Genomic DNA, 26,225 nt, shown 5'->3' with positions numbered 1-26,225 from the left:
TAGAGAGATAACCGTCAGGACGTTCAAATAACTGAGGGTCGCCAAAAATTATACTGCATATGTCACACATTTGGATATAATATATAATATGTACTGATATGGTACTGAAGCACGGAGACCTCGCGCCTTCCATTGTTCGATGTTCGGCTTTCTGAATCCAAATCGCTCCTCTTAGGTCTCTATTGAGTATGGAAGTACCTAGAAAATAAATTTTAAATAATTTTCGTGATACGATTTGCCGAATGACGAAAGGCCGCTAAAATCAATAATGTTAATGCCGCCCCCCCACACCGTGGGAGCCGTTGCAAGTTACGGTAAAATTATCCAAATCGGTTTATGAATTTGAAGAAAAATCTTTATAGACCAGTAAAGACAAATCAATAACTTGATCTTATAAATTATGTCAATCATATATTGTAAATTTTATTTGCAGCGTGATTTTGAGTATTTCGATCACTAGTCAAGTATGATTGAAAAATCGCAAAATTTATTTCTAGATATCTTCAAGATACTCTAAATCACTGCTAAGGAGCGATGCGCGATCGAAAGATCAACATTCGAAAAAGTAAACTCGCGCCGGCTTCGATAAGCATACAAACACGCATATATCTATATTAAATAAATTATATAATAGGAGAGAGGAGAGAAGAGAGAAGAGGAGATGAAGAGATAGAGAGAGAGAGAGCTAACGGCTACGTATTCTTCACAAGTAACGGAGCCTCCGTGCTATCAGAGTTTTGTTCGATAGGAATATCGATTCGGCGATCCTTCTTAACATGTATTTACGCTATTTCCTGTTATATCTAGAAACATTTCAGAAATTTTGACTTCGTGCTAAATAATACGAGCCTAAAGAATTGCTCGAAATAAATCGTATACAAATAGAACATGACCAATTTCAAAATCGAAAGCATAATATACTATTTGATTAAGTATAATTCTAATAACTTTATATCGATACTCTGAGCACCGTGAACTTGAAAACGGTGCTACACGGCCTATAAAATAACATTTTGAGAACATTTGACTTTGGTTACGCATTAAAAAATTATAAAATGTGGTTTTAGATATCCCAAAATATATACTTCTTACGGAGACCATTCGTTGAACTCGAAGTCGCTACATCGAAAACAACTTGATAAGTACTTCACTTGAAGGGAGACATATAGATATATTAATATATAATATATTAATGTATAAATTCTATTATATAGGTTGTAAAAAAAAAAAAAAAAAAAAAAAAAAAAAACAAAAAAAAAAAAAAAAAACAAAATAAAAAAAATTATATTTATACGTTATATATATTTTTAATATATATAGATATGTATATGTTTGTTAGTATACTATTAGTATATATATGATATTAATTGTAGTATATTAATATTTATAAGTATATTATATATATAATGATACTATATGATACATATATATATTTATTAAAATATATGTTATTATATATATATATATGTAAGTTAATACTAATAAGTATCTTATAATATAGTATAGTTATAATCTTTAAGTAATGTAAGTATATAATTTAAGTAAAGAATAAGTAGATATACTAATGATTACTTTGAAGATGTAATTGTATATATTATGATATATATATATTATATATATATATTGATTAGTCTAATAACATAAGTATATTGTATATAACAGATATATAATATATACATAAGTACTTTATCTTAAAAAGATTTATCGTTCAGGTTTTATCTCTTTTGTTTACTTAATGTTCCTTGTCATGAGCATCCTAGTTGCCTCAACATAACGCTTAGTGTCAACTAGGCTTAAGATAAGCAGGTAGCTTCGCTACAATATCTCAAAAAAAAAAAAGAAGATTTAGTCATTAATACTGCATAAGATTCAGTCTTCTAATAAGAATTAACGTTAAAAAATTTGACCCTTGGAAAGTATATTAAATTCAAAATAAAAAATTGAAAATTGCATGAATTATGTGCAACAAACAACAATCCAAAAAAAAAAAAACCCTAAAATTAGGTTTGGTCCGGGATAAAAGGCCATGTTCTGAGTCGAGTGTCATGGATTGACCATATCGCTGAGATTTTTCTCACATAGGCGGGCAATTTCAGTTGAGTATCGTTCACCCCTGCTCACCCCGCTGCACGTAACCGCTCTTGGCACAAAAAATTTTCCGCGATTTTCATCCGAAACTCGAGTTATGCTACTAGGCGTACCGTACGGCGACTGGCCGCGATAACATTAGATGAATACTTCGAACCCAAATAGTCCATCCTCATTTCAAAAATTTAAAATATTTACAAATATTTTGCTGAAATCATTCCATTTATCTTATGAATATTTTTTTTCATTCTACAATGTACATGATTTGAAAAATATATATTATATATAATATATATAGTATAATATATATATAATATAAACTATACTATGAACTAAGGTCTATGATCTATTAGTACACAAAGTTTTGGCTACTGTACAAGTTTTTTGGCATTGGATAAAATTTGGTGTTAGTGAGTGGCCCATACGATGAATGGGGGTGTTGAATAGATGATCGAAACGCGGTTTTTTTGAAAAGATCAAAAGAGTAGACTAAACGTGGAACTTGGTAGCACCAAATATTACTTGTCATAATACATAAGTAGCCGGTACTTATATATTATATTGATAAATTTATAAATTATTTATAATAGAACGAATACCGGACTCTATATATATATATACTTATAATATATATATAGTTTTCAAATCATACACTTGTAGAAATGAAAAAAAAAATATTATAAGATAAATGGCTGATTTAAATTCAAAAACTATTTGTCAAATTATTTAAAATTTTTGAAATTGAAGATGACTATTTTGGGTTTCGAGTATTCATCTAATGTATCGCGGCGTCGCCGCGTTACGGTCACCGCCTAGTAAGCATAACCTCCGAGTTTTCTGATGAAAACTCGGCGGAAAATATTTTTTGTGGCAAAGCAGGCGGTTACTGCAGCGGGGGTGAGCCACGGGAGGTGACCATACTCCACGTGAAAATATAGCCCGGCCCAATGTGAGACCAAATCTCGATGCGATATGGGCCGAATCCATTGACAACTCGACTCAACACATGGCCTTTTATCCGGCCCAAATACCTAATTTATAGGGGTTTTTTTTTTTTTGGATTAGTTTGTTTGTTGCCATAATTTCAGCAAATTTTCAACTTTTTATTTTGAATTTAATTTACTTTCCCCAAAGGGCTGCTATCATTTTTTAACGTACATCTCTTAATTTAAAAGACTGAAAATCTGCAAGTATTAATGACTAAAATACTCTCTTTTTTTTTTTTGAGAAATAGGTAGCGAAGCTACCTGCTTCATTCATTAAGCAAGATGAACTAAGCGTATATGTTGGAGGCAACTAGGGCCTCCTGGAGGGACCATAAGAAAAACAAAAAGAAGATAAAAACGAAAACGACTAAAATACTTTTAAAAGCATAAAAGTACAATTATATATATATATATATATATGTATATATATACATATACATATACATATATATATACATATATATATACATANGCATAGTAGCCTCACTCTATATACATACATATATATATATATACATACATATATATATATATACATACATATATATATATACATACATATATATACATATACATATATATACATATACATATATATACATATACATATATATACATATACATATATATACATATACATATATATACATATACATATATATACATATACATATATATACATATACATATATATACATATACATATATATACATATACATATATATACATATACATATATATACATATACATATATATACATATACATATATATACATATACATATATATACATATACATATATATACATATACATATATATACATATACATATATATACATATACATATATATACATATACATATATATACATATACATATATATACATATACATATATATACATATACATATATATACATATACATATATATACATATACATATATATACATATACATATATATACATATACATATATATATATATACATATATATATATATATGTCTCCCGTACTTTCAAAAGTAGTACTTATAAGTTGTTTTCGATGATAGGACATTCGATTCAACGATTGGCTCCGTTAAGTATAATATACTTTATTGGAACTATCTAGAAACCACATTTTATAATTTTTTTACATCATTAACCAACCGATCAAAATGTCTCAAAAATGATTATTTTAATGGCCGATGTAGCACGTTTTTAAGTTCAACGGTGTAGAAGTATCCAAATTACATAAAAATTTAATAGAAAATTCTACTTAACATCAGTAGTAAGATTAATGCTTTCGATTTGAAATTTGAGTCATTTATCACTATTTGTTATGAGATTTTCATTTTCAGCCATTCATTTTGAGGCTACTCGTTTACTAGACAAACGAAGTCAAAAATTTATGAAATTTGGTTTCTAGATAATTCCAATAGCGTAAATCATGTTTAACGGAACGGATCGCCGAATCAGATATCCCATCATCGAAAACAACAACTTATAAGCACGGAGGCCTCCGTACTTTGAAAGCATACGAGCCTAGCTCTCTCTCTCTCTCTCTCTCTCTCTCTCTCTCTCTCTCTCTCTCTCTCTCTCTATATATATATATATATATATATATATAGTGCGTCTGGTATGCTTATGGAAGCACGGAGCGCTCCGTCCTTCCACTTTGTTTTCGATGTTCGGACTTTCGAATCGACGATCGGCTCCGTTAGACTTGATTTAGAGTATTTGAAGTATCTAGAAAATAAATTTTGCGATTTTTCAATATCATTTGCCTAGTGATCGAAATGACTCAAAATCAACTGCTGAAAATAAAAATTTTACAAAATATGATGATATGACAATAAAATTTTAGATCAAAGTTATTGATCTTGTTTTACATGGTATAAAGAATTTTCTATCAAAATTCATACGATTTGGATATTTCTACACCGTTAAACTTGCAACCGGCTCACCACGGCCATTAAAATTATTGATTTTGAGCCTCTTCGATCACTAGGCAAATGATATCGAAAAATTATAAAATTTATTTTCTAGGTACTTCAAATACTCTAGATCAACTCTAAGGGAGCCGATTATTGATTCGAAAGTCCGAACATCGAAAACAAAGTGGAAGCACGGAGGGCTCCGTGCTTCCGTAAGCATACCAGCCTACTATATATATATATTATAAACCAAATGTGTGAACAAATGCAAGTAATAAAAAGTTTTGGCGATCCTCAGTTAGTTGGAACAGTGAGGCTTTTGAGAAATGACCCAACTGCTGCCGGGCAATCTCCTGACTCCCCGCTCTTCCATCTCCCTCTGAACCCCCTCGGCCGCCTCGTGCATTCCTGCACCTGCATATACGCTCGACAGCAGCACAAAGTTCCCCGCATTCTGCGGTTCGATCTCGAACAACACTCTTCCCGCAACTTCCGCCAACTCGACTTCTCCGTATTTACGACAAGCCGCCAGAAGCGCCCCCCAGGCCTTCGCGGAAGCCATCACCGGCATCCCGCGAATAATCTTGTGCGCCTCGTGCAACCGCCCCGCACGGCTCAAAACATCGACCAAGCACGAGTAGTGATTGCTGTATGCTTCCACTCCGTAGTGTTTGGTCAACACGTCCACGTACTTTAAGGCATCGTCGGCACGACCGGCGTGACTGCATGCTTTTAAAACACTGAGGAACGTAACACCGTCGGGCCTTATATTGTTTGATTCCATTTGTTTGAATGTCGATACTGCGATCTCTGCATAGCCGTGAAAGGCGTAGGCAGAAACCATGGAGCTCCACGCCACCACATCCCGCTCCGGCATTTCATCGAACACCTTAGATGCGCTGATCAAAGAGCCGGACCTACCGTACGCTTCGATAAGAGTGCTGCCGAGATGAGCGTGGGTGCTAACGCAGCATCTTATTGCAAATCCATGAATCTCCTTGATCGAGTTCAATGCACCTATCTGGACGCACGAAGGAACTAACGCTAAAAGCGTGATAAAATTGGGCTTTACGCCGGAGCACCGCATCCGGCGATAGAACTCGATCGCTTTAGACGGCCATTCGTCGGATTCCGCAAGAGCCGCAATGATTGTATTGTACGAAGAGGCGGTAGGGGCCACATCCATGAGCTCAAACAGCTGCAACGCCGTCGCGATATCATTAGAATGGGCGTAGAGGGATATAGCGGCGTTCCACACGGCGGCGTTTCTTTGGGGACATTCGTCGAACAGTTGGCGTGCGTGATTGATAGAGAAGCATTTGCCGTAGGCGCCGACGAGCGCAGAGGCGACGAAAGGGCTGCAGAGGAGGCCGGATTTGATGGTGTGGGAGTGGATGGAGGCGACCGCGTCGGGGAGGCGGAGGGCGGCGGAGGATTTGAGGGCGAGGGGGAAGGCGAAGGGGTCGAGAGCGATGTCGGGGGAGGAGAACATGTGGGAGAAGAGGGAGAGGGCTTGGTGGTGGCAGCCTTGGTTCACATAGGTAGTTAAGAGCTTGGTGCAGGATACTAGCCGTTGGTGGCTCTTTTGGAGGGAAACCATTTAAATGAATCTTAATTTATATTATATATTTTTTCCTTTGTCTCCCCTCCTAATATTTTATATAAGCTTAGCCTAATTAAAATTATCCATTACGATTTATTTCAAAACTCATTAAATTTTATACCTCTATCACTATAGCTTCATCCAAAGGCCCGAGTCTCCCTCGACTGAGGCCCGCGGTAACCTTCCTTTGCTCCAAAGTGTTTAATCTAATAAGCATCCCCACGGCTCTGAGGAGCGGCGGCCGTTGATCTCCCGACCGACCGACCGAGTAATACGCTTGCGTGAGGGATGATCCCGACATCCACAGAGCTCGAAAACACGCTGGCGTGATTTTCAAGAAGAAAACAGGTTGCTTGGTCAGTATAACTTTCCGAAATGGAGTTCTCAGCATTCCTCACTATTCAATCTTGTGCAACCCGCAGAAGGGGAAGCTAATGACGGAGTTTCGTAACCTTCGTGGACTGTGGACTGCATCGTCCACTCGGCTAAAGATATGGCGGTACTCCGGGAGAGCGTGATCATCGGGGAACAAGCTATCAAAGATGGAGGAGGCAGTGCATTCCTACAATCTGCTCCGAGATTGTGTTCCTGCATCGACCACGATGATGATTACTTCGTCAACTAGTTCAGAAGAGTGAACAAGTACTGCAAATCGGATTGGCACAAATACAGGGCTACGCTGCACAACAACTACTTCAACAACCCGTGGTCGATCCTCCCAGTAGTAGCTGCAGCTTTACTTTTGGCGCTCACGGCGCTGCACACGATCTATGTGCTCTACTCCGATCGCCACCCGCGTGCTTAGTCTCCCGGTAGTGATGCTTCGAAACTTTCTATCTGCAGTCCATTGTCTCTTAAAAGAGAGCAAGGCATGGGGATGGTTTTCTATTCTATACCTTTTCTCTCTTTGTACCCTTCCCAGCCAAAGCTGTACCTTTCTCAGCCAAAGCTGTACTAAAAGATGTCTATACATACGGATATATTATTTGTTACCTTACATTTTTAGGTACGTAGGAAAAGCCGAAGGTTCAGAAACTCAGAGCGCGGTGCCTTTTCTTCACATGTTTAGCATCAATTACTATTTATGTTATCCTTCCTTTTGTGGTAAACAAAACATCAGAAGAAACTGTCATTTCAATTATTCAAAGTGTTTTAGTTTTGCTTTCATTCAAAATCAAAGTTAACCCATATGAACTTTGATTGAACGAACAGCAGGATTGACCGAACAGCAGATTACCGCCCAATAGTTAGAAAGAAAAAATTTTTAGTAAGAAGAATCAATTTGTTTCAATCAACCAAATTCTTTGTCAAATCTCCAAACTACTCTCAAGAGCACATGTATGTCACGACATAGCAAAAACCACAACAATACATATAGATATTACGATAGTTTTTTGAGGCACCCACTAGAAATTAACCCATCAGCTAAAAATGAGTATCATGTTCAAGCCCGTGTAACGGTATAAGTAAGAATGCACCATCTAAAAGGAGTGTTTTCAAACCAAATGATACTGGAAAAATATGCACAATTTGATGTATCACATGTAGCAAATCCGACTAGGGCAGTCAAAAAAAACAAACAAAAACAAAAACAAAAAAACCAAAGAGAGAGAGAGAGAGAGAGAGAGAGAGAGAGAGAGAGATGTATAAACGCACGAATATATAAAAAAATTAGTCGATAACAAGAGAAACATATATTCTAGAGAGAATATTGGGACACCAATAAGTCACGGAACAAAATTCATAGCTCAATGATAGCAATCAGGTAAAACAGTTAACAAGATTCAAACTACGAGGTTTTCTTGGCATCAAACATGGCCTTCACATAACCTAATACTTGCGGTGGCTGTACACCATAGTAGGTGATAAATGAAAGATATGCACAGCTAAATGCTACATAAACTTTGAACCACACAGACGAGAAGAGCGTGAGGTATATGAAGATAATTGTTAGACTAATTACGACAAAACAATTTACCAGACACATTGGTGTAGATAGTTCACCTTCGGTTCCTTCACAGGGAAAATGTCCCCTGGAAACAAAATCTGAGAGAAGTTGGTCCTTGAGCCTGAACCTCTCTACTAACCAATCAGCTGCATCCTCTTCTGATGTTGGGATTTCATTAATCGGGATACGTTGCACATGCATATGGACTTCGGAAGGATCCACACCAAAAACATTGTCAATAAAAACCGGACATCGATGTTTGTACGAGATCGTGACATCGTAAACTGCAGAAGTTGAGATGTAAGCGAACCAACATAAATGTATATAAAATTACAAAGTGAGGACACTAGAATAAATGTGCAAAAGATACAGAAAAACAAGGAAAAGTAGGAGCACCAGGACCCCTGGCATCTGAGAATTCATGTATGGTTATCTCTATGTGCGTGCACATGTAACCATGAGCCACACGTCCAAGAACACTCACAAGCAAACTAGAATTTTGAGCCACTTGTATAGCATCAAATCCAATGAGATTATACTAACAGAAACTAGCCAAAAATTTTACAGATTTATTACTTGATAAGAACCTATTCATATACAGAAAAACAATCAGATAACAGTTTCAATTCAACTTAATATAATTCGAATCGCATATCATATGATCATACAAACCTATTTTTAATATTGTTTCATGCAAGGAGCACATAATCAACTTAAAAGCACATTAGATGGCGAACAAGTTTTATTCACAAATTATTCAGGAACATGCGCAGATTTGTGATGGCATTACATTTACTTTGAATACCAGATTTAGAATATAATGGCTTATTCTGTAAATTAGATCTGTGATGGGTTGAAAGACGTTCATTTATTTGTGGAGTATTTGGTTCCTCGGTAAAGCGTGGAAAATTGTTTTCTTCAAAAAAAAAAATCCATGGAAAACACCTTTTTCCATAGTTTTCGCTTTCCAGATAAAAAATTCGAAAAACAAAAAACACTACTTTTCTATGAAAGCTGGAAAAAACTTTTCAGGAAAACTACTTTAGAAAGGAACTGAACAGATGGAAAATATTTTTCCAGCTAGAAAACTATTTTCTAGGATATTTTCCGAGAAACAAAACACCCCGTAATATATGTAATAAAACACTGACAATATATCTAGTTTTACATTTATAGATTATCCAAAATACATATGTGAAAAAGAGGATTCTCATAAATCAAAGAGGCACTTTTGGATTCAAATTAGAAGGATATGGAACAAGTTACCTGCATCCAAAGAGCTCCTTAGATGTTCCAAACAAGCATAGAATCCTCTTGTTTTTGGAAGGAGGACATTTTTCAGAATTGGTAATCCATTCTCAGCCGCATACTGCTGGTTTTTGATACACTTCTGTTCTCTGAGATATAAACACAACAACAACAACAACCAAAAAAAAAAAAGTCAACATTAGCAGCAGCAAGCAGCATAAAGAACTGCTAAGGTAACTTGTTCCATATAAACACACTTCTGGTTTTTGGAAATATTACGTATAATCGGTGCCCTCAGGGAAAACGGCCAACCAGAGAGGATCTCGCGGGTCTTTGAAAGTTGAAAGTCTTTTCCGCATGATTGACTCGTCAATTTCCCACTTCCTCTCAACCGGAATAAACTCAAGAATATGAAATCCCCAAGCAAAGATAGGTAACTTCATTAAACTGCTCTTTAGGATATACTTTATATAACCCAATCTACCTTTCCTAAATGCAAGATCCCACAAGTACATCCAATCGACTTCAGTTCTATGGTTTGCAAATAACAAAACCCGTTCCTTTTTAGGCACACGGTCACCAGAAAAAACCACCTTTGTCTTATTAATTTTCTCAAACAAGAAGGGCCATAAAGATAGCCATGTGGCAAATAAAATAGACGTCCCCTTCCTGCTGTAGTGAACACTAAAAAGCCGAAACAGAAGAACGGTCACAGGTGCCCAGTAAACTAACATCATGAAAGCCGTAGATAGTATGACAACTAGACATAATACACCACGGAATATTCTCAGAGGAGTTAGTGGGCGGTGTCTCGGAGGTTCCTTCATGTTTGGAGGCTCACCAGCCTCAAATTTCTTCTTGTTTCCATTCAAAGCTTCCTCTTCGTTAGAAGCTGAACCATTCATATTGTGAAACTTATTTTCAGAAAATAATTTTATTGCCTTTGAATATTCATATACAAAAAAACTCCTGCATAAATAAGGCCATTCTAACTGGCGAGTGCACAAGCGTAGCTGTGGTGCTCAATCTTACACAACTCAATTAACATCTTCGATAGCCTGCATGAGTTGATAAGAGAGAGATAAGCATGCAACTTCTACCATACACTTGACGATTCATAAAAAGAAATTTGAACTATAAATGGTAAATTAATCAGAATCAGCTACCAAAACCAAACCATGAAACCAATTCTGCAGAAGAGAAAGCAATCAGCAGAATAGATGGTATGTAAATTCTGATTTACTACAATCTCAAAGTATTAAACCAACTCTGTTTAAGTTTATAGCTTTTTTTTTTTTGGTGGAAAGTTTATAGCAGCAGAACTGCATTCACCAACATATGTAAAAGAGTATACTCCAGTGACAAATCCTGTTACTATAGCAACATAAGGTGATGATTGATCCAGCTTGTTCCTACCATCAAAATGTTCATAATATCACAATTTTAGAGAGAGTTATCGGTTACTAATTGTTCCCCGCAAACTAAGAATTTGGAAAATGAGAGAGACGCAGTAGTCATCATAGATGTCTAACCCTACAACGCAAAATAAACAAGCGCTATACATGTACTGGATCTACCATGGCAAAAAAGGAAAAAAAAGAATTCCCTTCACTCAGATCCATCAACAAGAGTGAGAGAACAGAGCTTATGATGATGCTGATGCATTCAGTTCATAGCCTATAACGACGAAACCAAGTGAACTAACACTAATCCGATGCATTATTTCACACACACACACATGCACACAAATCTAATCTGATACGTAGAGAATTAGCAATTAGCATAAGTAGAACAGTAGATTACACATCTAGCAACTTGAAAGAACCAAATCGATCACTAAATATATCAAGATGAACTAACACTAATCCGATGCATTATTTCACACACACACACATGCACACAAATCTAATCTGATACGTAGAGAATTAGCAATTAGCATAAGTAGATCAGTAGCTTACACATCTAGCAACTTGAAAGAACCAAATCGATCACTAAATATATCAAGAGAAACCCCAGGTCTCAGCAGAGAGAGAGAGAGAGAGAGAGAGAGAGAGAGATGGATTGGGGAAAGTGGGTAGTACCCGAGGAGGGAGAAAGCGAGGAGGCAGATGGAGAGAGCGAAGTGAAACGTATTTGGGAAGAGGGCGAAGAAAGAGGAGCACGCCCTCACCGACGCTTTCGATAACGATGCGCTATCTCGCAACCATTTATTAGCCACGCAAAACAATAATAAATAGTTAATAAAAAAGAAAAGAAAAGAAAATGAAAGCCGCTTGTTGTCTGTTGGGATTAGGGAAAGTGGATATGGGACCAAAATATAGAATGGCGTGCGTCCCACGGTGAAGACGAACGAGAGTCATCTTCGCCGGCAATTAATTCCCGACTTAGAATCTCAACGTAAAATGGACGGTTGTGATTATGATTTCATCTCATTCACGAGGTACCTCGTATCAAATGGCAATGAAACGTTTATAAAATATATAGAATTTTCTGAATTCTTAAAATTCGTTTGATTAAGCAGAAATTATTATTTCCAACTGTTAACAACCAAAGAATTTAAAAAAAAAAAATATCCCACTCTAAGAGCGAAGCTGAGACAATAGTTGTAAAAGATGAATGGCTCCGTTGACCCATTAATAGATTTTTTTTTTTAACATAAAAATATCACAGAAGACAATTCTGTATCTTAACGTACCAGATTGCCTGTTGATTTATACACGTATTGCTCAGACCAACATACACCAGTTCTTGAAGTAAATACGAAGAAATAAGTAATTGGAGAAAGATGGAAGCAACACAACAATTCAAATAAAAAAAAAAGAAAAAAAAGTTTAAACCCGATCTCCTAGCAAAATCATCTTTAATTAAACGAAGAAATTTGGTCCCCTGTTTTTCCGCTCCACCCAGTTTTACAACCTGCTGCAAGGCAAACTAATTATTTGATACACAAAAAGATTCTTACACTGATTGCTAGAACCAAGAGGAAAAAACGGAGAGTAAAAAGAAGCCACACCAAAATAAATATCAATAGTAGAACCTTCAAACCAAGATATTGCAAAATGGAACTTGGAAGAGATGACGGGACTACCGACGACTCGGGCATAATAGTTAGACTCGAGAATTTTGGAACCCGAGGGTGCTCCATGCATCTCGGGTTTTCATGCCACAAGTGGCTGAAAATTTGAACACGAAAAGGTTTTTAAGGGTTCCGATCGATTTTATGCTCCTTATCGTCATGAGCTCTGTGACTGCCGATATATTTGAAGTATCCAGTCGACAAAGGTGCTGCTTCCGGGAGTCTGATCCTCAATTAGGTTGTTAAGAAGCAAGAAACCTTCTCTCGGTTGCTCGTCTTGCCTTATGATTCGGCATAACTGATAGGAGGAACGATTTTTCTCCCTTAGGGCTTTTAGGATCCTCATCATTCTTCTCGAGATGTTGTTGTCCTGTTCATACAATTGAACCTTCAAGACAATTAAATTAAAGGTGCATATATTAGACCAAAATTACCACAAATTTTGAGAACAACTCACCATTGGGTGGTAAATCACTAATAGTCAAGTGAAAGACAGTTAATTACTCAATCCATACCACGAAAATTGAAATCCCGGATGATGAATACTGGCATTAAAACTCTTTGAGAAGTAAGAAATGTTTGTGAAATGAGATATTTCCAAAACCATATTTTTGATAAAGCTGCTGGAAGACTAAGTAGTCTCAGAAAATAGGAATGACGATATCTAGTTTCTTAACGTAAAATTTCATTGGTACCAACCAACATGTTTAGGTAAACTCAAATAATGCATACAAAATCTCAATCAGCCAAACTAGCAGCAGTTTATAGGCAAAAAGTATTAAGATGAACAGGGATAAAATAGGAAGATACTGGGAGTTGCAGTTAAAATTGATAGGCCATGTAGTACTATCATGTTAGTATTGTTATTTTAGTGAAAGTGTGATACTCCAAAAGATAAAACAGGCATATATCAAATTAAAATTAGCATACCCTGGAGAGATCGGGGAAGCTTGAAAGGTCAACTCCAAGTATACTGTTCACTATATCAGGAGATAGCATCCTGCCTAACCAAATGACAAAGCTGAACCCGTCATCATAAATGTAGAGACCTCTGGCATCTAAGCACTGTGAGGTTAATGCTAACGGCTTCAAAGACTCATCTAAATTATCTGTTCCCTGCAAAATTTAGAATGCACATAATTATTAATTTTTTTTCATCAAATTCTTTATCATGAAAGTGAAACACATATTGCCAGTTTTTTCAGTAAAATTAAGAAACTCTATTAGACACAATCTTAATGTTCTTTTTTAACCCATTTGAAACAACAGAAATCTCTGTCATTTAGCAAGCAACAAAATATCACATTTACTTTCCTCCAGTATTTAGTGATATTAACTGCTATCTAACCATCCTATTGAGAATTTTAAAACGTATAAGAACAGTAAAATGTATGAGAACAGTACCTTTGTCAAGATCTCATCAATCCTATATAAACCAGGATAGAGAAGTTTAAGCATTCTTGTTATAGGCAATATCATCATGCTGTAACCAGTAGCACAACGTTCATCCAGAAGAACATCCGCATAACCTCCACGAAGAGCCGCGGACTTGCAAAGAGACAATATATAAAGTGGCAAGAACTTCAAAGAGTCAGGGAATATAAATCTCCCGCCCAACCGGTGTTGCACAGCGTATAGGGTCCTATATTCTTTCAAGCTCTTCACAAGCTTCAACTGCATAAGCTGCCGGGCATCTTCCAGCTTGTGAGACAGTGTGTTTTCAACAGCTGTATTATTTTATTATTATTTTGGTTAGATCAGCAGTGAGTTACGCGGAACATATCAAAGCAATGAAGATAACAATCTAAAAGAAAGCAGAACTTTCACATAAATATATTCCTGCAAAATCATCTATTTATGAATACATCATACCACTCAAAAGTGAGAAGTCCTCCAATAAGTACAAGGGTATATATGTATGTATGAAATCAAGTCTATAAAGAGGCATGAAAAAAAAATTCCGGATAATAAAGGGATATAAAATCTGGATTCCAGATAATTTTGCAAGGGTATATATGAAAATATATTTAAAAGAAAATATAGGCTTTTAACTAACCAAGCCTGCTCAACACTGAGACAATGGCTCCGGTATCAGCTTGACGATACATTTCAGAAAGATCTGTTACCACAGGTGCAGCTGCTGTATGTACTCTAATACGCCTCTCACCTGAAGAGGAAGTATATCTTGCAACTGCTAAGGAAAGAAAATACATGTATGACGCCATGCCTTCTTTGGAAGAATTGAGAAATGATAAAGATATCGAGTATCAATGATTATTATTGAAAGCTTTCAAACAAACGACAATCAGCATAAAATTTAAAAACAAAATTATGATTCAAATTGTCATAAAAGGTTGAAAATTATCACAGGTCTACATCTTCCAGCACTTTCAATTGGGGGAAGTCTTCTCTCATTTGCTCGACATGAACAAATTACAATTTAAGTTGTAACATAGATCAATTATGAGGTGTATATGCAGTATGATAGAAGATAGAATACTTTTGGATTTAATAGGATCTTCATCGTGTACTGAGGCCAATATTTTCAAAGTTATATTAAAGTTAATACTGCTCACATGATACTGCCATGAATAACTGATCTTCTCATAGTCACTAACGGACCACACCTATGAGAAATTTAAAAGAAACATTGCATGTTTCACTCACAGACTGCTCACGAGAGACTAACCTAATAAACAACCACGTGTCCAGCTTTCTTTTTATGCAGAAGCAACTTTAAGGCATAAATGGCGCAACAGTTACATTATTTTGGGATTGTTCAACAATTGGAAACTGGTATAGAAATTCAATTTGAGATATTCAAGGACATGTCATAAAATTATAACAGCCCTGGCTGATATTGTAGTTATGTATGTTTATAAATTAATTGGTGCGAATATTTCTATGCAGCAAAAGAAAAAAAAAATGTATGTCCAAGGAGCCAAGAATGAAAAAATAGCCACAAACTGCTGAAAGTGCATATCAAAGAAAAGGATACAATAGAGCAACTTGGAAGTATACAGTCTGAGTAGTCATCAAGGTATCTTCTAAAGATAGTTGCATTGCAAAGGATTTATCACAATCCACAGCTGGAAGGGCTAACAAATCTGTGGACCTTAGCATGAAATGACCATGGTAGGTTGTAAAGCGCACACCTGAAGGAAAAGGTTATCATTTGAACATCCAGTTAGCATCTTTTCAGAAAAACAAATCTGATAAGATAAATGCTAAATAGTTATAAGAGTAACAATGGCGTTATTGTAAATTATGACCTTTTCCACATCTAATTCGCATCACAGCTTCCCATGCAGTCTCCCTTCTAAGATCTCTGGCCAGCTCATATCTCAATTTCTCATGATGAGTAGCCGCCTGGAACGCTGGATAATGGTATACCTGGCCACCGGTGTATTTTGCTAGTGATCCTGAAATAACCGATGAAAGGAGATCGAAAAATGACAATACGAAATAAGGACTACAAAGATATCTTACTTTTTTCTTTATTTGATATATTTATATATTTATATAGCCTGTAAGCTTATCTACTGATGTAGATATCCCTCCAAAAGTTAAATAAAAATCAGAGTTTTCACAAGGGTATACATTAAATGTTAACAGTACATTTTGCATGGATAGATATGTAAAAGGCCCTTTTTGCTTTAGTGGTGTTCTCACCTAGGGAAGCTATATCAGAATACTTTTCGCTGAAAGCAAATATATCTACAGCGATCTGATGCTTTGTGAATTCGGCAGCCATCTGCTTGTAAAATGGATCTTCTGGTATCCTCAGAGTATGCTCCTTGTCTGTGCCATAAACACGAGGATCATCTCCTCGTAGTCTGAGGCGACCAATACCGAGAGATGGCAACGTACTCTGAAAAACCAGCAACTTCCCTCCAAGTTGACTCTATCAAGTAAAAATGGGAGATGAAAGTTAGATTATGGTGTAGCATTAAATGTATGTATAGTCCCTCTACTGTCCCAGTGTTGCAGCTTAGTATCTGAACTTCTGAAAACTTTAGCCTTTGAACTCTCCCATACATTGCAATTTCATCCTCGAATATAAAAAAAACAAAAATAAGCTTTTCTCATAAAGTGGCCATTTTATGCCTTCTGTAAAAAAACTTCCTTGCCTCAGTGTACTTAAAACAGAGTTAAAAGTGCTATTTGTAGGAAAAGGACACATTTCGTCACATATTTTCTAGCAGCAAAAAATGATATCGCAATAAATGAGGAAGTTCAATTACTATAGTACTCGTTGCGAAGTTCACAGACTAAACTTGGGTAACTACAAAGACCATCCGTACAATTTACCTTTATGCATATCACCAAAATTTACATAACCAAAGAGAAAAGCATCTCACCATAACCATAAATGCTGCTTTAAGAGCTGGGCCAGAAGCAGATTCAACATTTGCACTGTTCTGGAACATGCTGGGCAAGCTATCCAGAAAAGCATCCACGACATGTCTTGAATCAGACAGATTAACAAGAAGATCATCAGGCAATGGTAAGAACACATCATCCAGATCCGCTACCACCATCATTTGAGGCTGCGACAAAGAAGACTACAGAAAGGAAAGAACAGTTAATTACACGTGTTGATCCTAACTCATCATAAATAATAGTAAGCACATCAAATTTGGAAAGGTCTAGTAATGTGCCTTCAAGTTATGGAAATGTAATGTACTGTCGAAGGTTAAGAAGCCAATCTGTGTTCTTGGAGAGCCTGGAAGTCCATCGAGACATGATTTTATGGTTGTTGCCACAACCTGCAAACAAAATGTTTAAATTGGATTTGAATTCATAACATTTTACAAAACCATCAGGAAATGTTTTGAAGGAATAATAATTACAGATGTCGTTACCTCAAGCAGGCCGGATTGGACAGCTGCTACTGAGACATCAATAAGGAAGAAATATGAGGGCGGCATTGGGGGTCGCACCATATATTCAGTTGGAGCAACAAATTCTACACTTCCTTTAGAAAGCTCCGGCCTTTGATCTATATCTAATCTTCTTCCCGTGGCATCCAGCGCGCAATAATACTCTGCAGGAACTGAAGTGCCAAAAATATACAATATTAGCAAATTTTCTAAGTGGTGACAAAAGTAATGGCATGTTAAAAATTTCTAGTAAACAGAGGTTGCTTACCGTCATTCAGCAATGAACAGAGGTTGCACCGCCACTTCCTGCCAGCATCCGTAAATGTCACATATGGATTTATATAAGTCCTGCATCTTCGACATCGGACAACGCCAGCTGTTCCAAAATTGACAATTGGCACTTCCTCCTGAAAGGTCAAAAGTTAAACAAGTAGTTAAGATGAATAGTACAAAAAAGGAACTATTCTGGCCAAGAGTTATGACAACATAGAACTCTTACCCCCTCAGGTACTTCAGCTAGAGGAGTGACCACTGCTCCAAGAGGCAAATGCCACCTGGCAAGCAAAGATTGAGAACTCGGTACTGTATGAGTTGTCAGCCTCAAAAATCTAAGGTGGCAGTTCAATGGGTACGATTCGAGAATCCTAGGCTCTTCATCACCATCCAGTGGCCTAGGTAGTGATTTGGCATCAATACCAGAATCAAGCGAACCAGGAATAGACCCCACAGACAATGACTGGAACTCTTCAACCAGACCTTGCATCGGACCACCTCCTACATGTTGTTGCCCTATGTGAGGAAATGGCATCTGTTCTCTCGAACCAACACCTAGAGGGGGTCCAATAGGGGGCGGCGGTATAACACCTTGTTGAGCAATATATGGAGAAGCACGAAAATGAGGAGAAGCCTGGGAAGCTGATAAAGTCTGGAACGGTGACTGCGGACCTGGTCTAGGACCAAGAAAATGTGGGGGAGGGATATTACTACCAGGTGGTGATTGCACAGCAGGAGGGTGTGGAGGGCTCATTCGAAAGGTGGGTACTTGCGGCTGAGGCTGAAAAGACCCTACAGAATTTGCAACAGGTGGGCCCCGCAAGGGTGTTGCAGGCTGACTTGGGGGAGGAAATCTAGGAGCTTGGGTTTGTTGATAAGTAGCTGCATCTTGAGTAGGGTGGAATGATGGAGGTTGTGTCGGAGTAAATGGACCATTAAATCTAGTTGGTGGTGGTGCTGGCATTCTATAGCCAGTAGCTTGGGTGCCAGATGAAAATGGGGTTAAAAGCGGAGTAGCAGCAGTTTTCTCTGAGCCAACCACAGGACCCGAAGATAAAAAAGGAGAGGAAACTGGCGGAGCAGCTGAGAAGGGTGAGGTGGGCCTTCCAGGAATTGGTTTGTCATTCCCCATAGGCTGCATGTTTACGCCAGTCAATTTAGCTGACCGTGATACTTTCCTGCTCAATGACACAATAATCATATAACGCTTGATAAGAGGTTTGAAAAGCTATAATTCTATGAATCGGCATGCAAGCAAAATGATTCTACAGAGTTTAACCCATTTGTAAAGTTGCATAATTTGAACATCTATTATGAAATAACTACTGAGGTTTTTATCTAGATTTCAAAAGACAAGAAACAACTGTTAAGAAAATGAAAATTTCTAGTTAGATTCATGGAGATTTTCAACCAGCGTAATGATTTTCTTCTTGCCATGGCAAATCCACCATCAATTTAGGTCAATCAACAGGAATACGGGCAATGATGCAAAAGAGAATGATTCGTTCCCAATCGTTTGTCTAAATCCAGTTACCTGATTGCATCTAATCCTCATACAATTTAGAAAAAAGTAGAAAATCTCCAACTGATGTACTTAACTACAGTTGCTACCTCCAGACTTAATAATGGCATATCCAGAGTTAAAAGGAAGCAAAAAGTACAGAAAGTTAATACACCACTTTTTGGAAGTTCATGTCTGCATGTTTCATGTGAAACCAGGAACAAGACAACACAGCAGTAGTTCTATCTAAAGACAAAAGCATGATTATGTGGGAGCAGTTTACAAACAACACTTGAGTGGACTCATTCGTTGCAAGATACATCTGCAGATGATCTACCCAGAAATCTCCAAGACAAATGACATATCCTGTATAAACGGAAGTGTTTCCATGCTCAACTATTTTAATTATTGCTTACTAACTTGCAACATATTACTACAGCATCAGAATTTAGCTACACAACTATATATTTAGAATTAAGCTACACAACTAAATAATTTTTTAAATGGTAAAGCAGTAAATAGACAAATTAATACTCTAAGAAAACATAGCCATTTGCTTCAAAACCAATAAAATGCTCAAATAAACCAACAATTCGATCTCATCTTTTAACAAGAGAGGATCTGACTAAAATAACCACAAAAACGTCATATAATTACTGAATTCCAGTCAAATACAAGAAATAGAAGCGAATTACCAGTCGAATTTTCGGTGGGAAAGAGATCCGAGCGCTGAGAACTAATCCATGGATCGAAGCACAGGGCGTTCAAATCGTGGCACTTCCATCGACAGATCCGAAAGGAGATAAAGGCGCTCAATGGAGAGATCGAAGCCTAAGAGTAAACGAGATCAGTAGATCAGGATATGTAACGGGTCGATGCGATCGAGATCGGGGACGAGCGCCCGATTCCGTGGATCAAGGGAGGAGAAGGAGGTGGAGGCGGCGGTGGAGGAGAGATCGCCGGAGACGGTGCGCTCGCAGCGGCAGAGTCGGCGGCGGCGGATTGGGGATGTGGAGAAGGAGATGGAGACGATGGAGACCGAGAGGAGAGAGAGAAGAGGGTGTTAGAGAGGCTCGAGAGGGTTATTACTTTCCTTCTATCCATCGTGCGCCGTGTGTGCGAACGAAAACAAAATGGGCCGCGCCCATATAACAAAACCCAAGCCGAGCCTTCAATTAAGAGCCCAGGAAAATAGGCCGGGTTTAAGGGGATAAAGGCTAAACAAAAGCCCAGCCCAACCTAAACCTAATTCCAGCCCAATGACTAAAGCCCACAAAGCCGAGCCGAGCCGAGCTGATGGGTGGCTTGTTTGGTAAGCAACCGACTTTGCCGACCACGACCGACCCAATCTCCGCACACCGCCAGATCCGATTCACCCCGCCTCTCCTCGTCCCATCGCACGGCGCCACGTGTCCCCTCCCTCCCCAACGGCTCTATATTGGGCGCTCCGGATCACCCCACGTGTCCGAAGAGAACGCGTCGCTGACCGTCCGATCCCAGCGTTGTGACCCGCGGCGACCAGCTAAGCACGCGGTCTCCCGGAAGCGGAAGCGGGCGCGAATCCAAATTTTTTTGAGAGCCCAAACTCTAGATCGTTCTTTTTTGGGCCACTTCCACACCTGCAGCTAACTTCTCTACACCCGGTCCATCCCTACACCCCATGAACCACCCAAGCCATTATTTACATTACGCGCACATTGGGTGCAATTTGTATGCATTAAAATCTTACATATAAAGTAATTTTGCCACTTATCGAATGCTTTGACATCTAGGCGCATTCTACTACTGATAAAGAATATAATTATCTCATACATATAAGTTTTTTTTTGTAGTACATAACACAGCTATGATATTAGTATGGTGTATATATATAATATAAATGAACCAGGTGCATGGATTTCTTCGGTATTTAGACGTGTGGCGGCTGTTCCAGTAGCTTCCGAGAAAAGATCCGGATAAATTCCATCTTAAAAAAATTTAAAATATAAGGCGCTTTGGTGAAAACTCGAGCTATATTTACTCCTATATAAACGGAGGTGGGTTGTTTCCTTTTATTTGGTTTTTGTGAAGTCAATTTGCGAAGCCGTACTCGGGCTTTTTAGGGATCTTTCAGAGGGCCTTTTTAATTTTAATTCTCCTCCAATACAAATATCGGTATATATCTATCCCTTTTGTTTTTAATCTCTTTTAGATTCTGTTTTGGATTCCGATTAGATATTTTTGTGGGTGAAAAATATCCGATGGATTCGGTTTTTGTAGTTCAAAAAACGGGGATTTTTTTTCTCTCTTCTGTAGATGCGTTTTAGTTGTTTGCTGTTTCTCTTTTGGCCTCTTCATCAATGCTTAATTTGTTACTTCATTAGGGTTTGAGAAAAATGGGGCATTTGCTAGGTAGGTTACAGAAGTTTCATCTCTCATTGAAGCTTATTGCGAATGATGATGATGATGACGATGATGATGTTACCATTTATTGATCTTTTTCTTTTTCCTTTTTGTCTTTTATTATATTTACAGTGGGAATTGTACAAAACTTTGAAGATCACTTTGGTGTCAGAACGAATGGCGATACCGCAGATTCGAAGTGAGGAACAAGCAGCTACCAGTTTCAAGTTTGTGCAGGGCACAAGGATTCTGGGGAGGAAAAGAGTAGTAATTTCTAGCAGTTTGGATTCATCCAGCTTTTCTTCGCCAATCCCGCAAAAGCGACGCAGCTGCCGGTCTCGAATGGAGCGGCCGAATCGCCTCGAATCCTTGCCTGAAGACATTCTGGTAATGCCCAGATCCTCAATCTAATCAATCTATTCGTAGAACCTCTAATTGTTTGATTCCAAATCATAACATTATTCGTTATACTTTTTGATGATGCAGGTGAGGATTTTGTGTAAGGTGGACCACAGTGATCTAAAGCAACTCCTTTTGGTCTCTAAATCTGTCAATCAAGCAGTAAGTATCATTAATTGTAACAAATACAAATTCATATAAGTTGGATTTGTTCCTTTTTATTAATTTCTAATTTGTGGTTTACTCTTCTTAATTTGCTCAGGCTTTGATTGCTAGGGAGTTGCATTTTGCCTTTAGCACTCCATTAGTGAAGCGCATCTTCGAGCGAGAGAACGAGGAGAGAGATAGCGATAACGAGGAGGCACCGGATGCGCCGAAGCAGCGACGCGTCGCTCGATCTCGTATCGACGGCAAAAGCCTATCTAGTATTGCCGTCGCGCTTTTTACATCCCCTGATGATTAGTGGCCGACAAATGGATTGGCCGATTAGATGTAGATATGAATATGGTGTAGAACAATTTGTAGAGTACATTTACTGTTGTTTTGCTCCATATACTTAGGTGTAGTTAGTTTTCTCCATTTTGCAACATGTAGATGTGAACAACTCATTTGTCCAGAGCCAGTTTCTTCAATGCATTCACTGAAGAGGGGCTGCTTAGTATTAGTGTATTTAACTAGAGAAACATAGTAATTCATGTTTGAAGGGAGGCTTCTCTTCATCTTCTATTTTTTCCAAATTTTGTTTATGTATAACAGCTTTGTTTCAGCATTGAATTTCGAATGGTTATTATCCTCTTTAATACATTTTTGTTACCTTCGTCAAGTGGAACAAAAACTTTGGGGCTAGAATGTTCTCAAGAGAAACACATGTTATTTATATATTGCAGGTCACTTTTACGGCAACACACGGAATTGGACAAGTTTTCATTGACAAAGATTGTGTACAATATTATTTGGAGTACTTTTCATGCATGTTCTAATAGTTATTTATTTTCTTTGAATAAAAGCCATTGTGAATAATTATTAGCACGAAGTTTAGAACAATCAGCTGCTATCTATAAGATGCCTGTGGTGTGAGTAGCAATAGTATGGTTCTTCTTTTTCGCGTTATGTACTTATGTATGCTTTGATTGTTATTTCATGTATTTTGCTGTATTTAATCCTCGTTTGCTTTTTTTTGTTTTCCAATTTGCTTGTTTTTTATTATATTTACCTTCAAATTGGAGAATTCAATAGATGTCAAACATAGAAATTAAATTTCTGAAACTGTTATTTTTTTCTGAAATGGAATTGTGTTTATGAAGATTAGGATAAAATGGAAAATACTTGCCAAAAGAGCAGGTATTTGCAATCAAATTGCAATACAAGTAAAATAATCAGCAACATGATTAGAAAAGCAGCAGTAAATTTGTTGCCTATTTCAGTTTCTGCAAACAAATGATCAGGGGAAAAATTTTGTGACAGGTGTTGATCAGGAACTTAATTTGTTGTATAGAAGAGCAAATGTTCCCTCTCAAACAAAAAACATATTTGGAAAGTGATCACATGACACAATTTTCTATTTTTTGCTCTTTCGTTTTTGGTGTATCTTCTTTCTCTTCTTCGTTTTTTGATATAGACTAGTATCATCAGTTCAGAGTGTCCTGTGAAGCAGAGTTAGTCCCCTTCATTGATGCCTATTCAATGGCGATACACGATGGCTCACCGGAACTACAGAGAATCTGCGCCTTTTTACGGAAAATTCACATGTTTGTAATGTTAAACTCTATAAATGGAAAATGTAGGATGGAGAATAAGAGGTTTTATAAACAAAAGATGAGTTTGATGTGGACAATATGATTTTTGTGATCTCAAAGCTAGATTATGTAACAACACTTATTAAGCTACTACTACAATGGCACTCCCACAGCAAAGAATAGCATTATCAGAAGGCATTGATGATGAAATCAGGGCCGTTGGTACAGAACAGATGGTTGAGTGGGGATCTCAGAAACGTCGCTATACTGGCGGACACATGGAAGGTTCCCACCGTGTGTGGCCTCACATGGAACTGAGAAAATTGTTGGGATCCCTTTTGTCCTCGAGAGCGGGGTGACATGGGGTCCAATTTACTTTACGTCCCTTGTATATGATTGGTGAATTTTATAATATTGGAGGAGAAGAAAAAAAAAAGAAAAAGAAAAAAAAGAAGAACATGAAAATTATCTGAATTTTGAATTTGTTCTACAAGTTTGTGCTGATTTTTCAAAACAGCAAAAGTTGCTATCAAGTTACACTACAAGATTAGAAAGTAACTCAATTTGATAAATATGGAAACATGAATGAACATTTTGAGAATGCTAGTGAAATCATATTAATTGCACTTAACTTGTATCTCCATCAAATTGATTGATTACCCATCCAAATCCATTTGACGAGGTTTTGAACCCAAACCCAAGCCTCCACCCTGTAGTCAAATACATGCATTTAAGTGTTATTACATCACATATTGTTCACGAATAGTGTTATGTGATGGAACTAACGTGCCTATTTAATCCATCCGAAAAAGCCGAGTGTGGGAACTGGGAATGTGTTCTCCTCTCAAGTCTTATCACTTCTCGGAGAATCTATATATACTCATTCATCATTCTGTTAAAAGCTCTGTCTCTCACTTTTAAGATAAAGCAGTTTCAAAGCACTTAACCCGGTCCACGTGGCTAAGAAAATCACCAAACAATCAGAAGAACATCAACAATAAACAATGGCTAAATGCCACACGTTTTACATCTTCATATAATATAATATATTACTCTGTAACTCACTTTGTGCGACTTTAGATAATTGATCAGTAAGCACTCGATATTCTTTAAGATTGAATATAAATTCTTAGTTAAAGAATCGGCAGTGATCACATTCAGTTTCAATTAAGAATTTATCCGGATATGCCATTAATATATGTAACAATTTCTGTTGCTGGTTCTTTTCAAAGATGAAAAAGAAAAGGTATTAGCACAAAAACACTGGCAAAGAGACACTCAAAGATGAAATGCGGAGCATAGATCGTAATTCATTAGATGCATATGAGATTTAACAAAGAGTACCTGTACCTGAAACTTTATAATATGTACATGTATGCTAACTCAGGTTTATGTCATAGTCTAGATCTGTAAGAACTACTCATTCATTCCTAAATAGTGAGTCGGCAGAGAACCTGGGCCTATGCAGGTTTGACCCGAACCACCGCACTTTGAAATCCTCTACGTCAAAGAAAGGGGAATACGACAAGCCATTTGGGAATGGTTGGTATTACTGGTCCCAGCTCCTCCTCAAAGACAAGTCATGTAGAAGAGGCTCTGTGGTACCAAACTTAACGCAGGGCCTTTTGTACGCTCCGTAAAGTGAATGTCTCACACTCTCTTCTCCGACCCAACTCGCAGAAAAATAGAGGCAGGGAGGGGGTCGACGTGCCCTCTTTTGTAATCTATGAAGAAAAAGTGGCGGCCACGTCCTTTTTCATGAGGAGAACCCAATGACCATTTTACATGGTAGATATGGGAGTGAACAGTGAGGCCCCAAAAGCTACACTATCCATCAAATAGGAGACCATCCCTACTCAACATGGCTTGGTGAATGCGCTCCTTTTCAATTCTAATTAATCCAGCTAATTCTCTCCCTCTCTCTCTCTCTCTTTCTCTCTCTTTTAAAAGAAAAAAAGAAAATAAAAAAGTTGGTGATCTCTTCTAGCATTGCTGTGGAGCCTTTTGCCTCTTCTAATGGATTTGTGATAAAATTATCCCATCATCTCCTCACTTTACTGATTTGGAAGTTTAAAGTTGAAGAGCTTTTGCTTTAGGTTTAAATCGATGGTCATTTATTCGGTATAGAACAGCAGCTATGCAATTTCGATTTGTAGATATATAAAAAAAAAGGCTCAGTTTTA

General features: G+C 37.4%; 4 protein-coding genes across 8 annotated transcripts; 1 reads left to right on the top strand and 3 right to left on the bottom strand.

Moving 5' to 3' along the window:
• Positions 5,167–8,212, bottom strand: LOC109712914 (putative pentatricopeptide repeat-containing protein At1g03510). Its single transcript, XM_020236719.1, has one exon. The coding sequence runs from the start codon at positions 6,591–6,593 to the stop codon at positions 5,292–5,294; it is 1,302 nt and encodes a 433-aa protein (XP_020092308.1). The 5' UTR covers positions 6,594–8,212; the 3' UTR covers positions 5,167–5,291.
• Positions 8,258–12,009, bottom strand: LOC109712915 (probable 1-acyl-sn-glycerol-3-phosphate acyltransferase 5). 3 transcript variants are annotated; one of them, XM_020236720.1, is made up of 4 exons: positions 11,874–12,009; positions 10,072–10,850; positions 9,811–9,941; positions 8,258–8,828 (listed from the first exon to the last, which is right to left on the bottom strand). In XM_020236720.1, the coding sequence occupies exons 2-4, from the start codon at positions 10,695–10,697 to the stop codon at positions 8,386–8,388; spliced, it is 1,200 nt and encodes a 399-aa protein (XP_020092309.1). In that variant the 5' UTR covers positions 10,698–10,850; positions 11,874–12,009; the 3' UTR covers positions 8,258–8,385. The 3 variants fall into 3 exon arrangements, with proteins under 3 accessions (XP_020092309.1, XP_020092310.1, XP_020092311.1); XM_020236721.1 differs by having other exon boundaries at positions 11,751–11,889; XM_020236722.1 differs by lacking the exon at positions 11,874–12,009 and adding an exon at positions 11,596–11,723.
• LOC109712579 (protein transport protein Sec24-like At3g07100) lies at positions 12,602–20,589 on the bottom strand. Of its 2 annotated transcripts, none has more exons than XM_020236211.1 (13): positions 20,221–20,589; positions 18,251–19,202; positions 18,020–18,158; positions 17,734–17,924; positions 17,530–17,637; positions 17,230–17,433; positions 16,541–16,772; positions 16,141–16,290; positions 15,867–16,023; positions 14,925–15,052; positions 14,273–14,595; positions 13,799–13,984; positions 12,602–13,256 (listed from the first exon to the last, which is right to left on the bottom strand). In XM_020236211.1, exons 2-13 carry the CDS (start codon positions 19,163–19,165, stop codon positions 13,026–13,028), a joined length of 2,964 nt encoding a protein of 987 aa, XP_020091800.1. In that variant the 5' UTR covers positions 19,166–19,202; positions 20,221–20,589; the 3' UTR covers positions 12,602–13,025. The 2 variants fall into 2 exon arrangements, with proteins under 2 accessions (XP_020091800.1, XP_020091801.1); XM_020236212.1 differs by having other exon boundaries at positions 12,602–13,238.
• Positions 21,537–23,129, top strand: LOC109712457 (F-box protein At1g61340-like). Of its 2 annotated transcripts, none has more exons than XM_020236025.1 (4): positions 21,537–21,679; positions 22,040–22,294; positions 22,394–22,468; positions 22,569–23,129. In XM_020236025.1, exons 2-4 carry the CDS (start codon positions 22,085–22,087, stop codon positions 22,767–22,769), a joined length of 486 nt encoding a protein of 161 aa, XP_020091614.1. In that variant the 5' UTR covers positions 21,537–21,679; positions 22,040–22,084; the 3' UTR covers positions 22,770–23,129. The 2 variants fall into 2 exon arrangements, with proteins under 2 accessions (XP_020091614.1, XP_020091615.1); XM_020236026.1 differs by lacking the exon at positions 21,537–21,679 and adding an exon at positions 21,692–21,916.

The sequence above is a fragment of the Ananas comosus genome, linkage group 7, assembly GCF_001540865.1.
Source record: "Ananas comosus cultivar F153 linkage group 7, ASM154086v1, whole genome shotgun sequence".
NCBI lineage: Eukaryota > Viridiplantae > Streptophyta > Magnoliopsida > Poales > Bromeliaceae > Ananas > Ananas comosus.
The sequence above is the reverse complement of the archived record's forward strand: the minus strand, read 5'-3'. Positions and strand labels throughout refer to the sequence as shown.

Coding starts and splice junctions, on each gene's coding strand:
- LOC109712914 (XM_020236719.1), bottom strand. CDS start 6,593: ATGGTTTCCCTCCAAAAGAGCCACCAACGGCTAGTATCCTGCACCAAG.
- LOC109712915 (XM_020236720.1), bottom strand. CDS start 10,697: ATGAATGGTTCAGCTTCTAACGAAGAGGAAGCTTTGAATGGAAACAAG. Junction 9,942..10,071: donor CCTGAGGGCACCGATTATAC/GTAATATTTCCA, acceptor TTTATATCTCAG/AGAACAGAAGTGTATCAAAA. Junction 8,829..9,810: donor AAGGAGCTCTTTGGATGCAG/GTAACTTGTTCC, acceptor CAACTTCTGCAG/TTTACGATGTCACGATCTCG.
- LOC109712579 (XM_020236211.1), bottom strand. CDS start 19,165: ATGCAGCCTATGGGGAATGACAAACCAATTCCTGGAAGGCCCACCTCA. Junction 16,024..16,140: donor GCGAATTAGATGTGGAAAAG/GTCATAATTTAC, acceptor CTTTTCCTTCAG/GTGTGCGCTTTACAACCTAC. Junction 13,985..14,272: donor TTGATGAGATCTTGACAAAG/GTACTGTTCTCA, acceptor TAAATTTTGCAG/GGAACAGATAATTTAGATGA.
- LOC109712457 (XM_020236025.1), top strand. CDS start 22,085: ATGGCGATACCGCAGATTCGAAGTGAGGAACAAGCAGCTACCAGTTTC. Junction 22,295..22,393: donor CCTTGCCTGAAGACATTCTG/GTAATGCCCAGA, acceptor TTGATGATGCAG/GTGAGGATTTTGTGTAAGGT. Junction 22,469..22,568: donor CTAAATCTGTCAATCAAGCA/GTAAGTATCATT, acceptor TAATTTGCTCAG/GCTTTGATTGCTAGGGAGTT.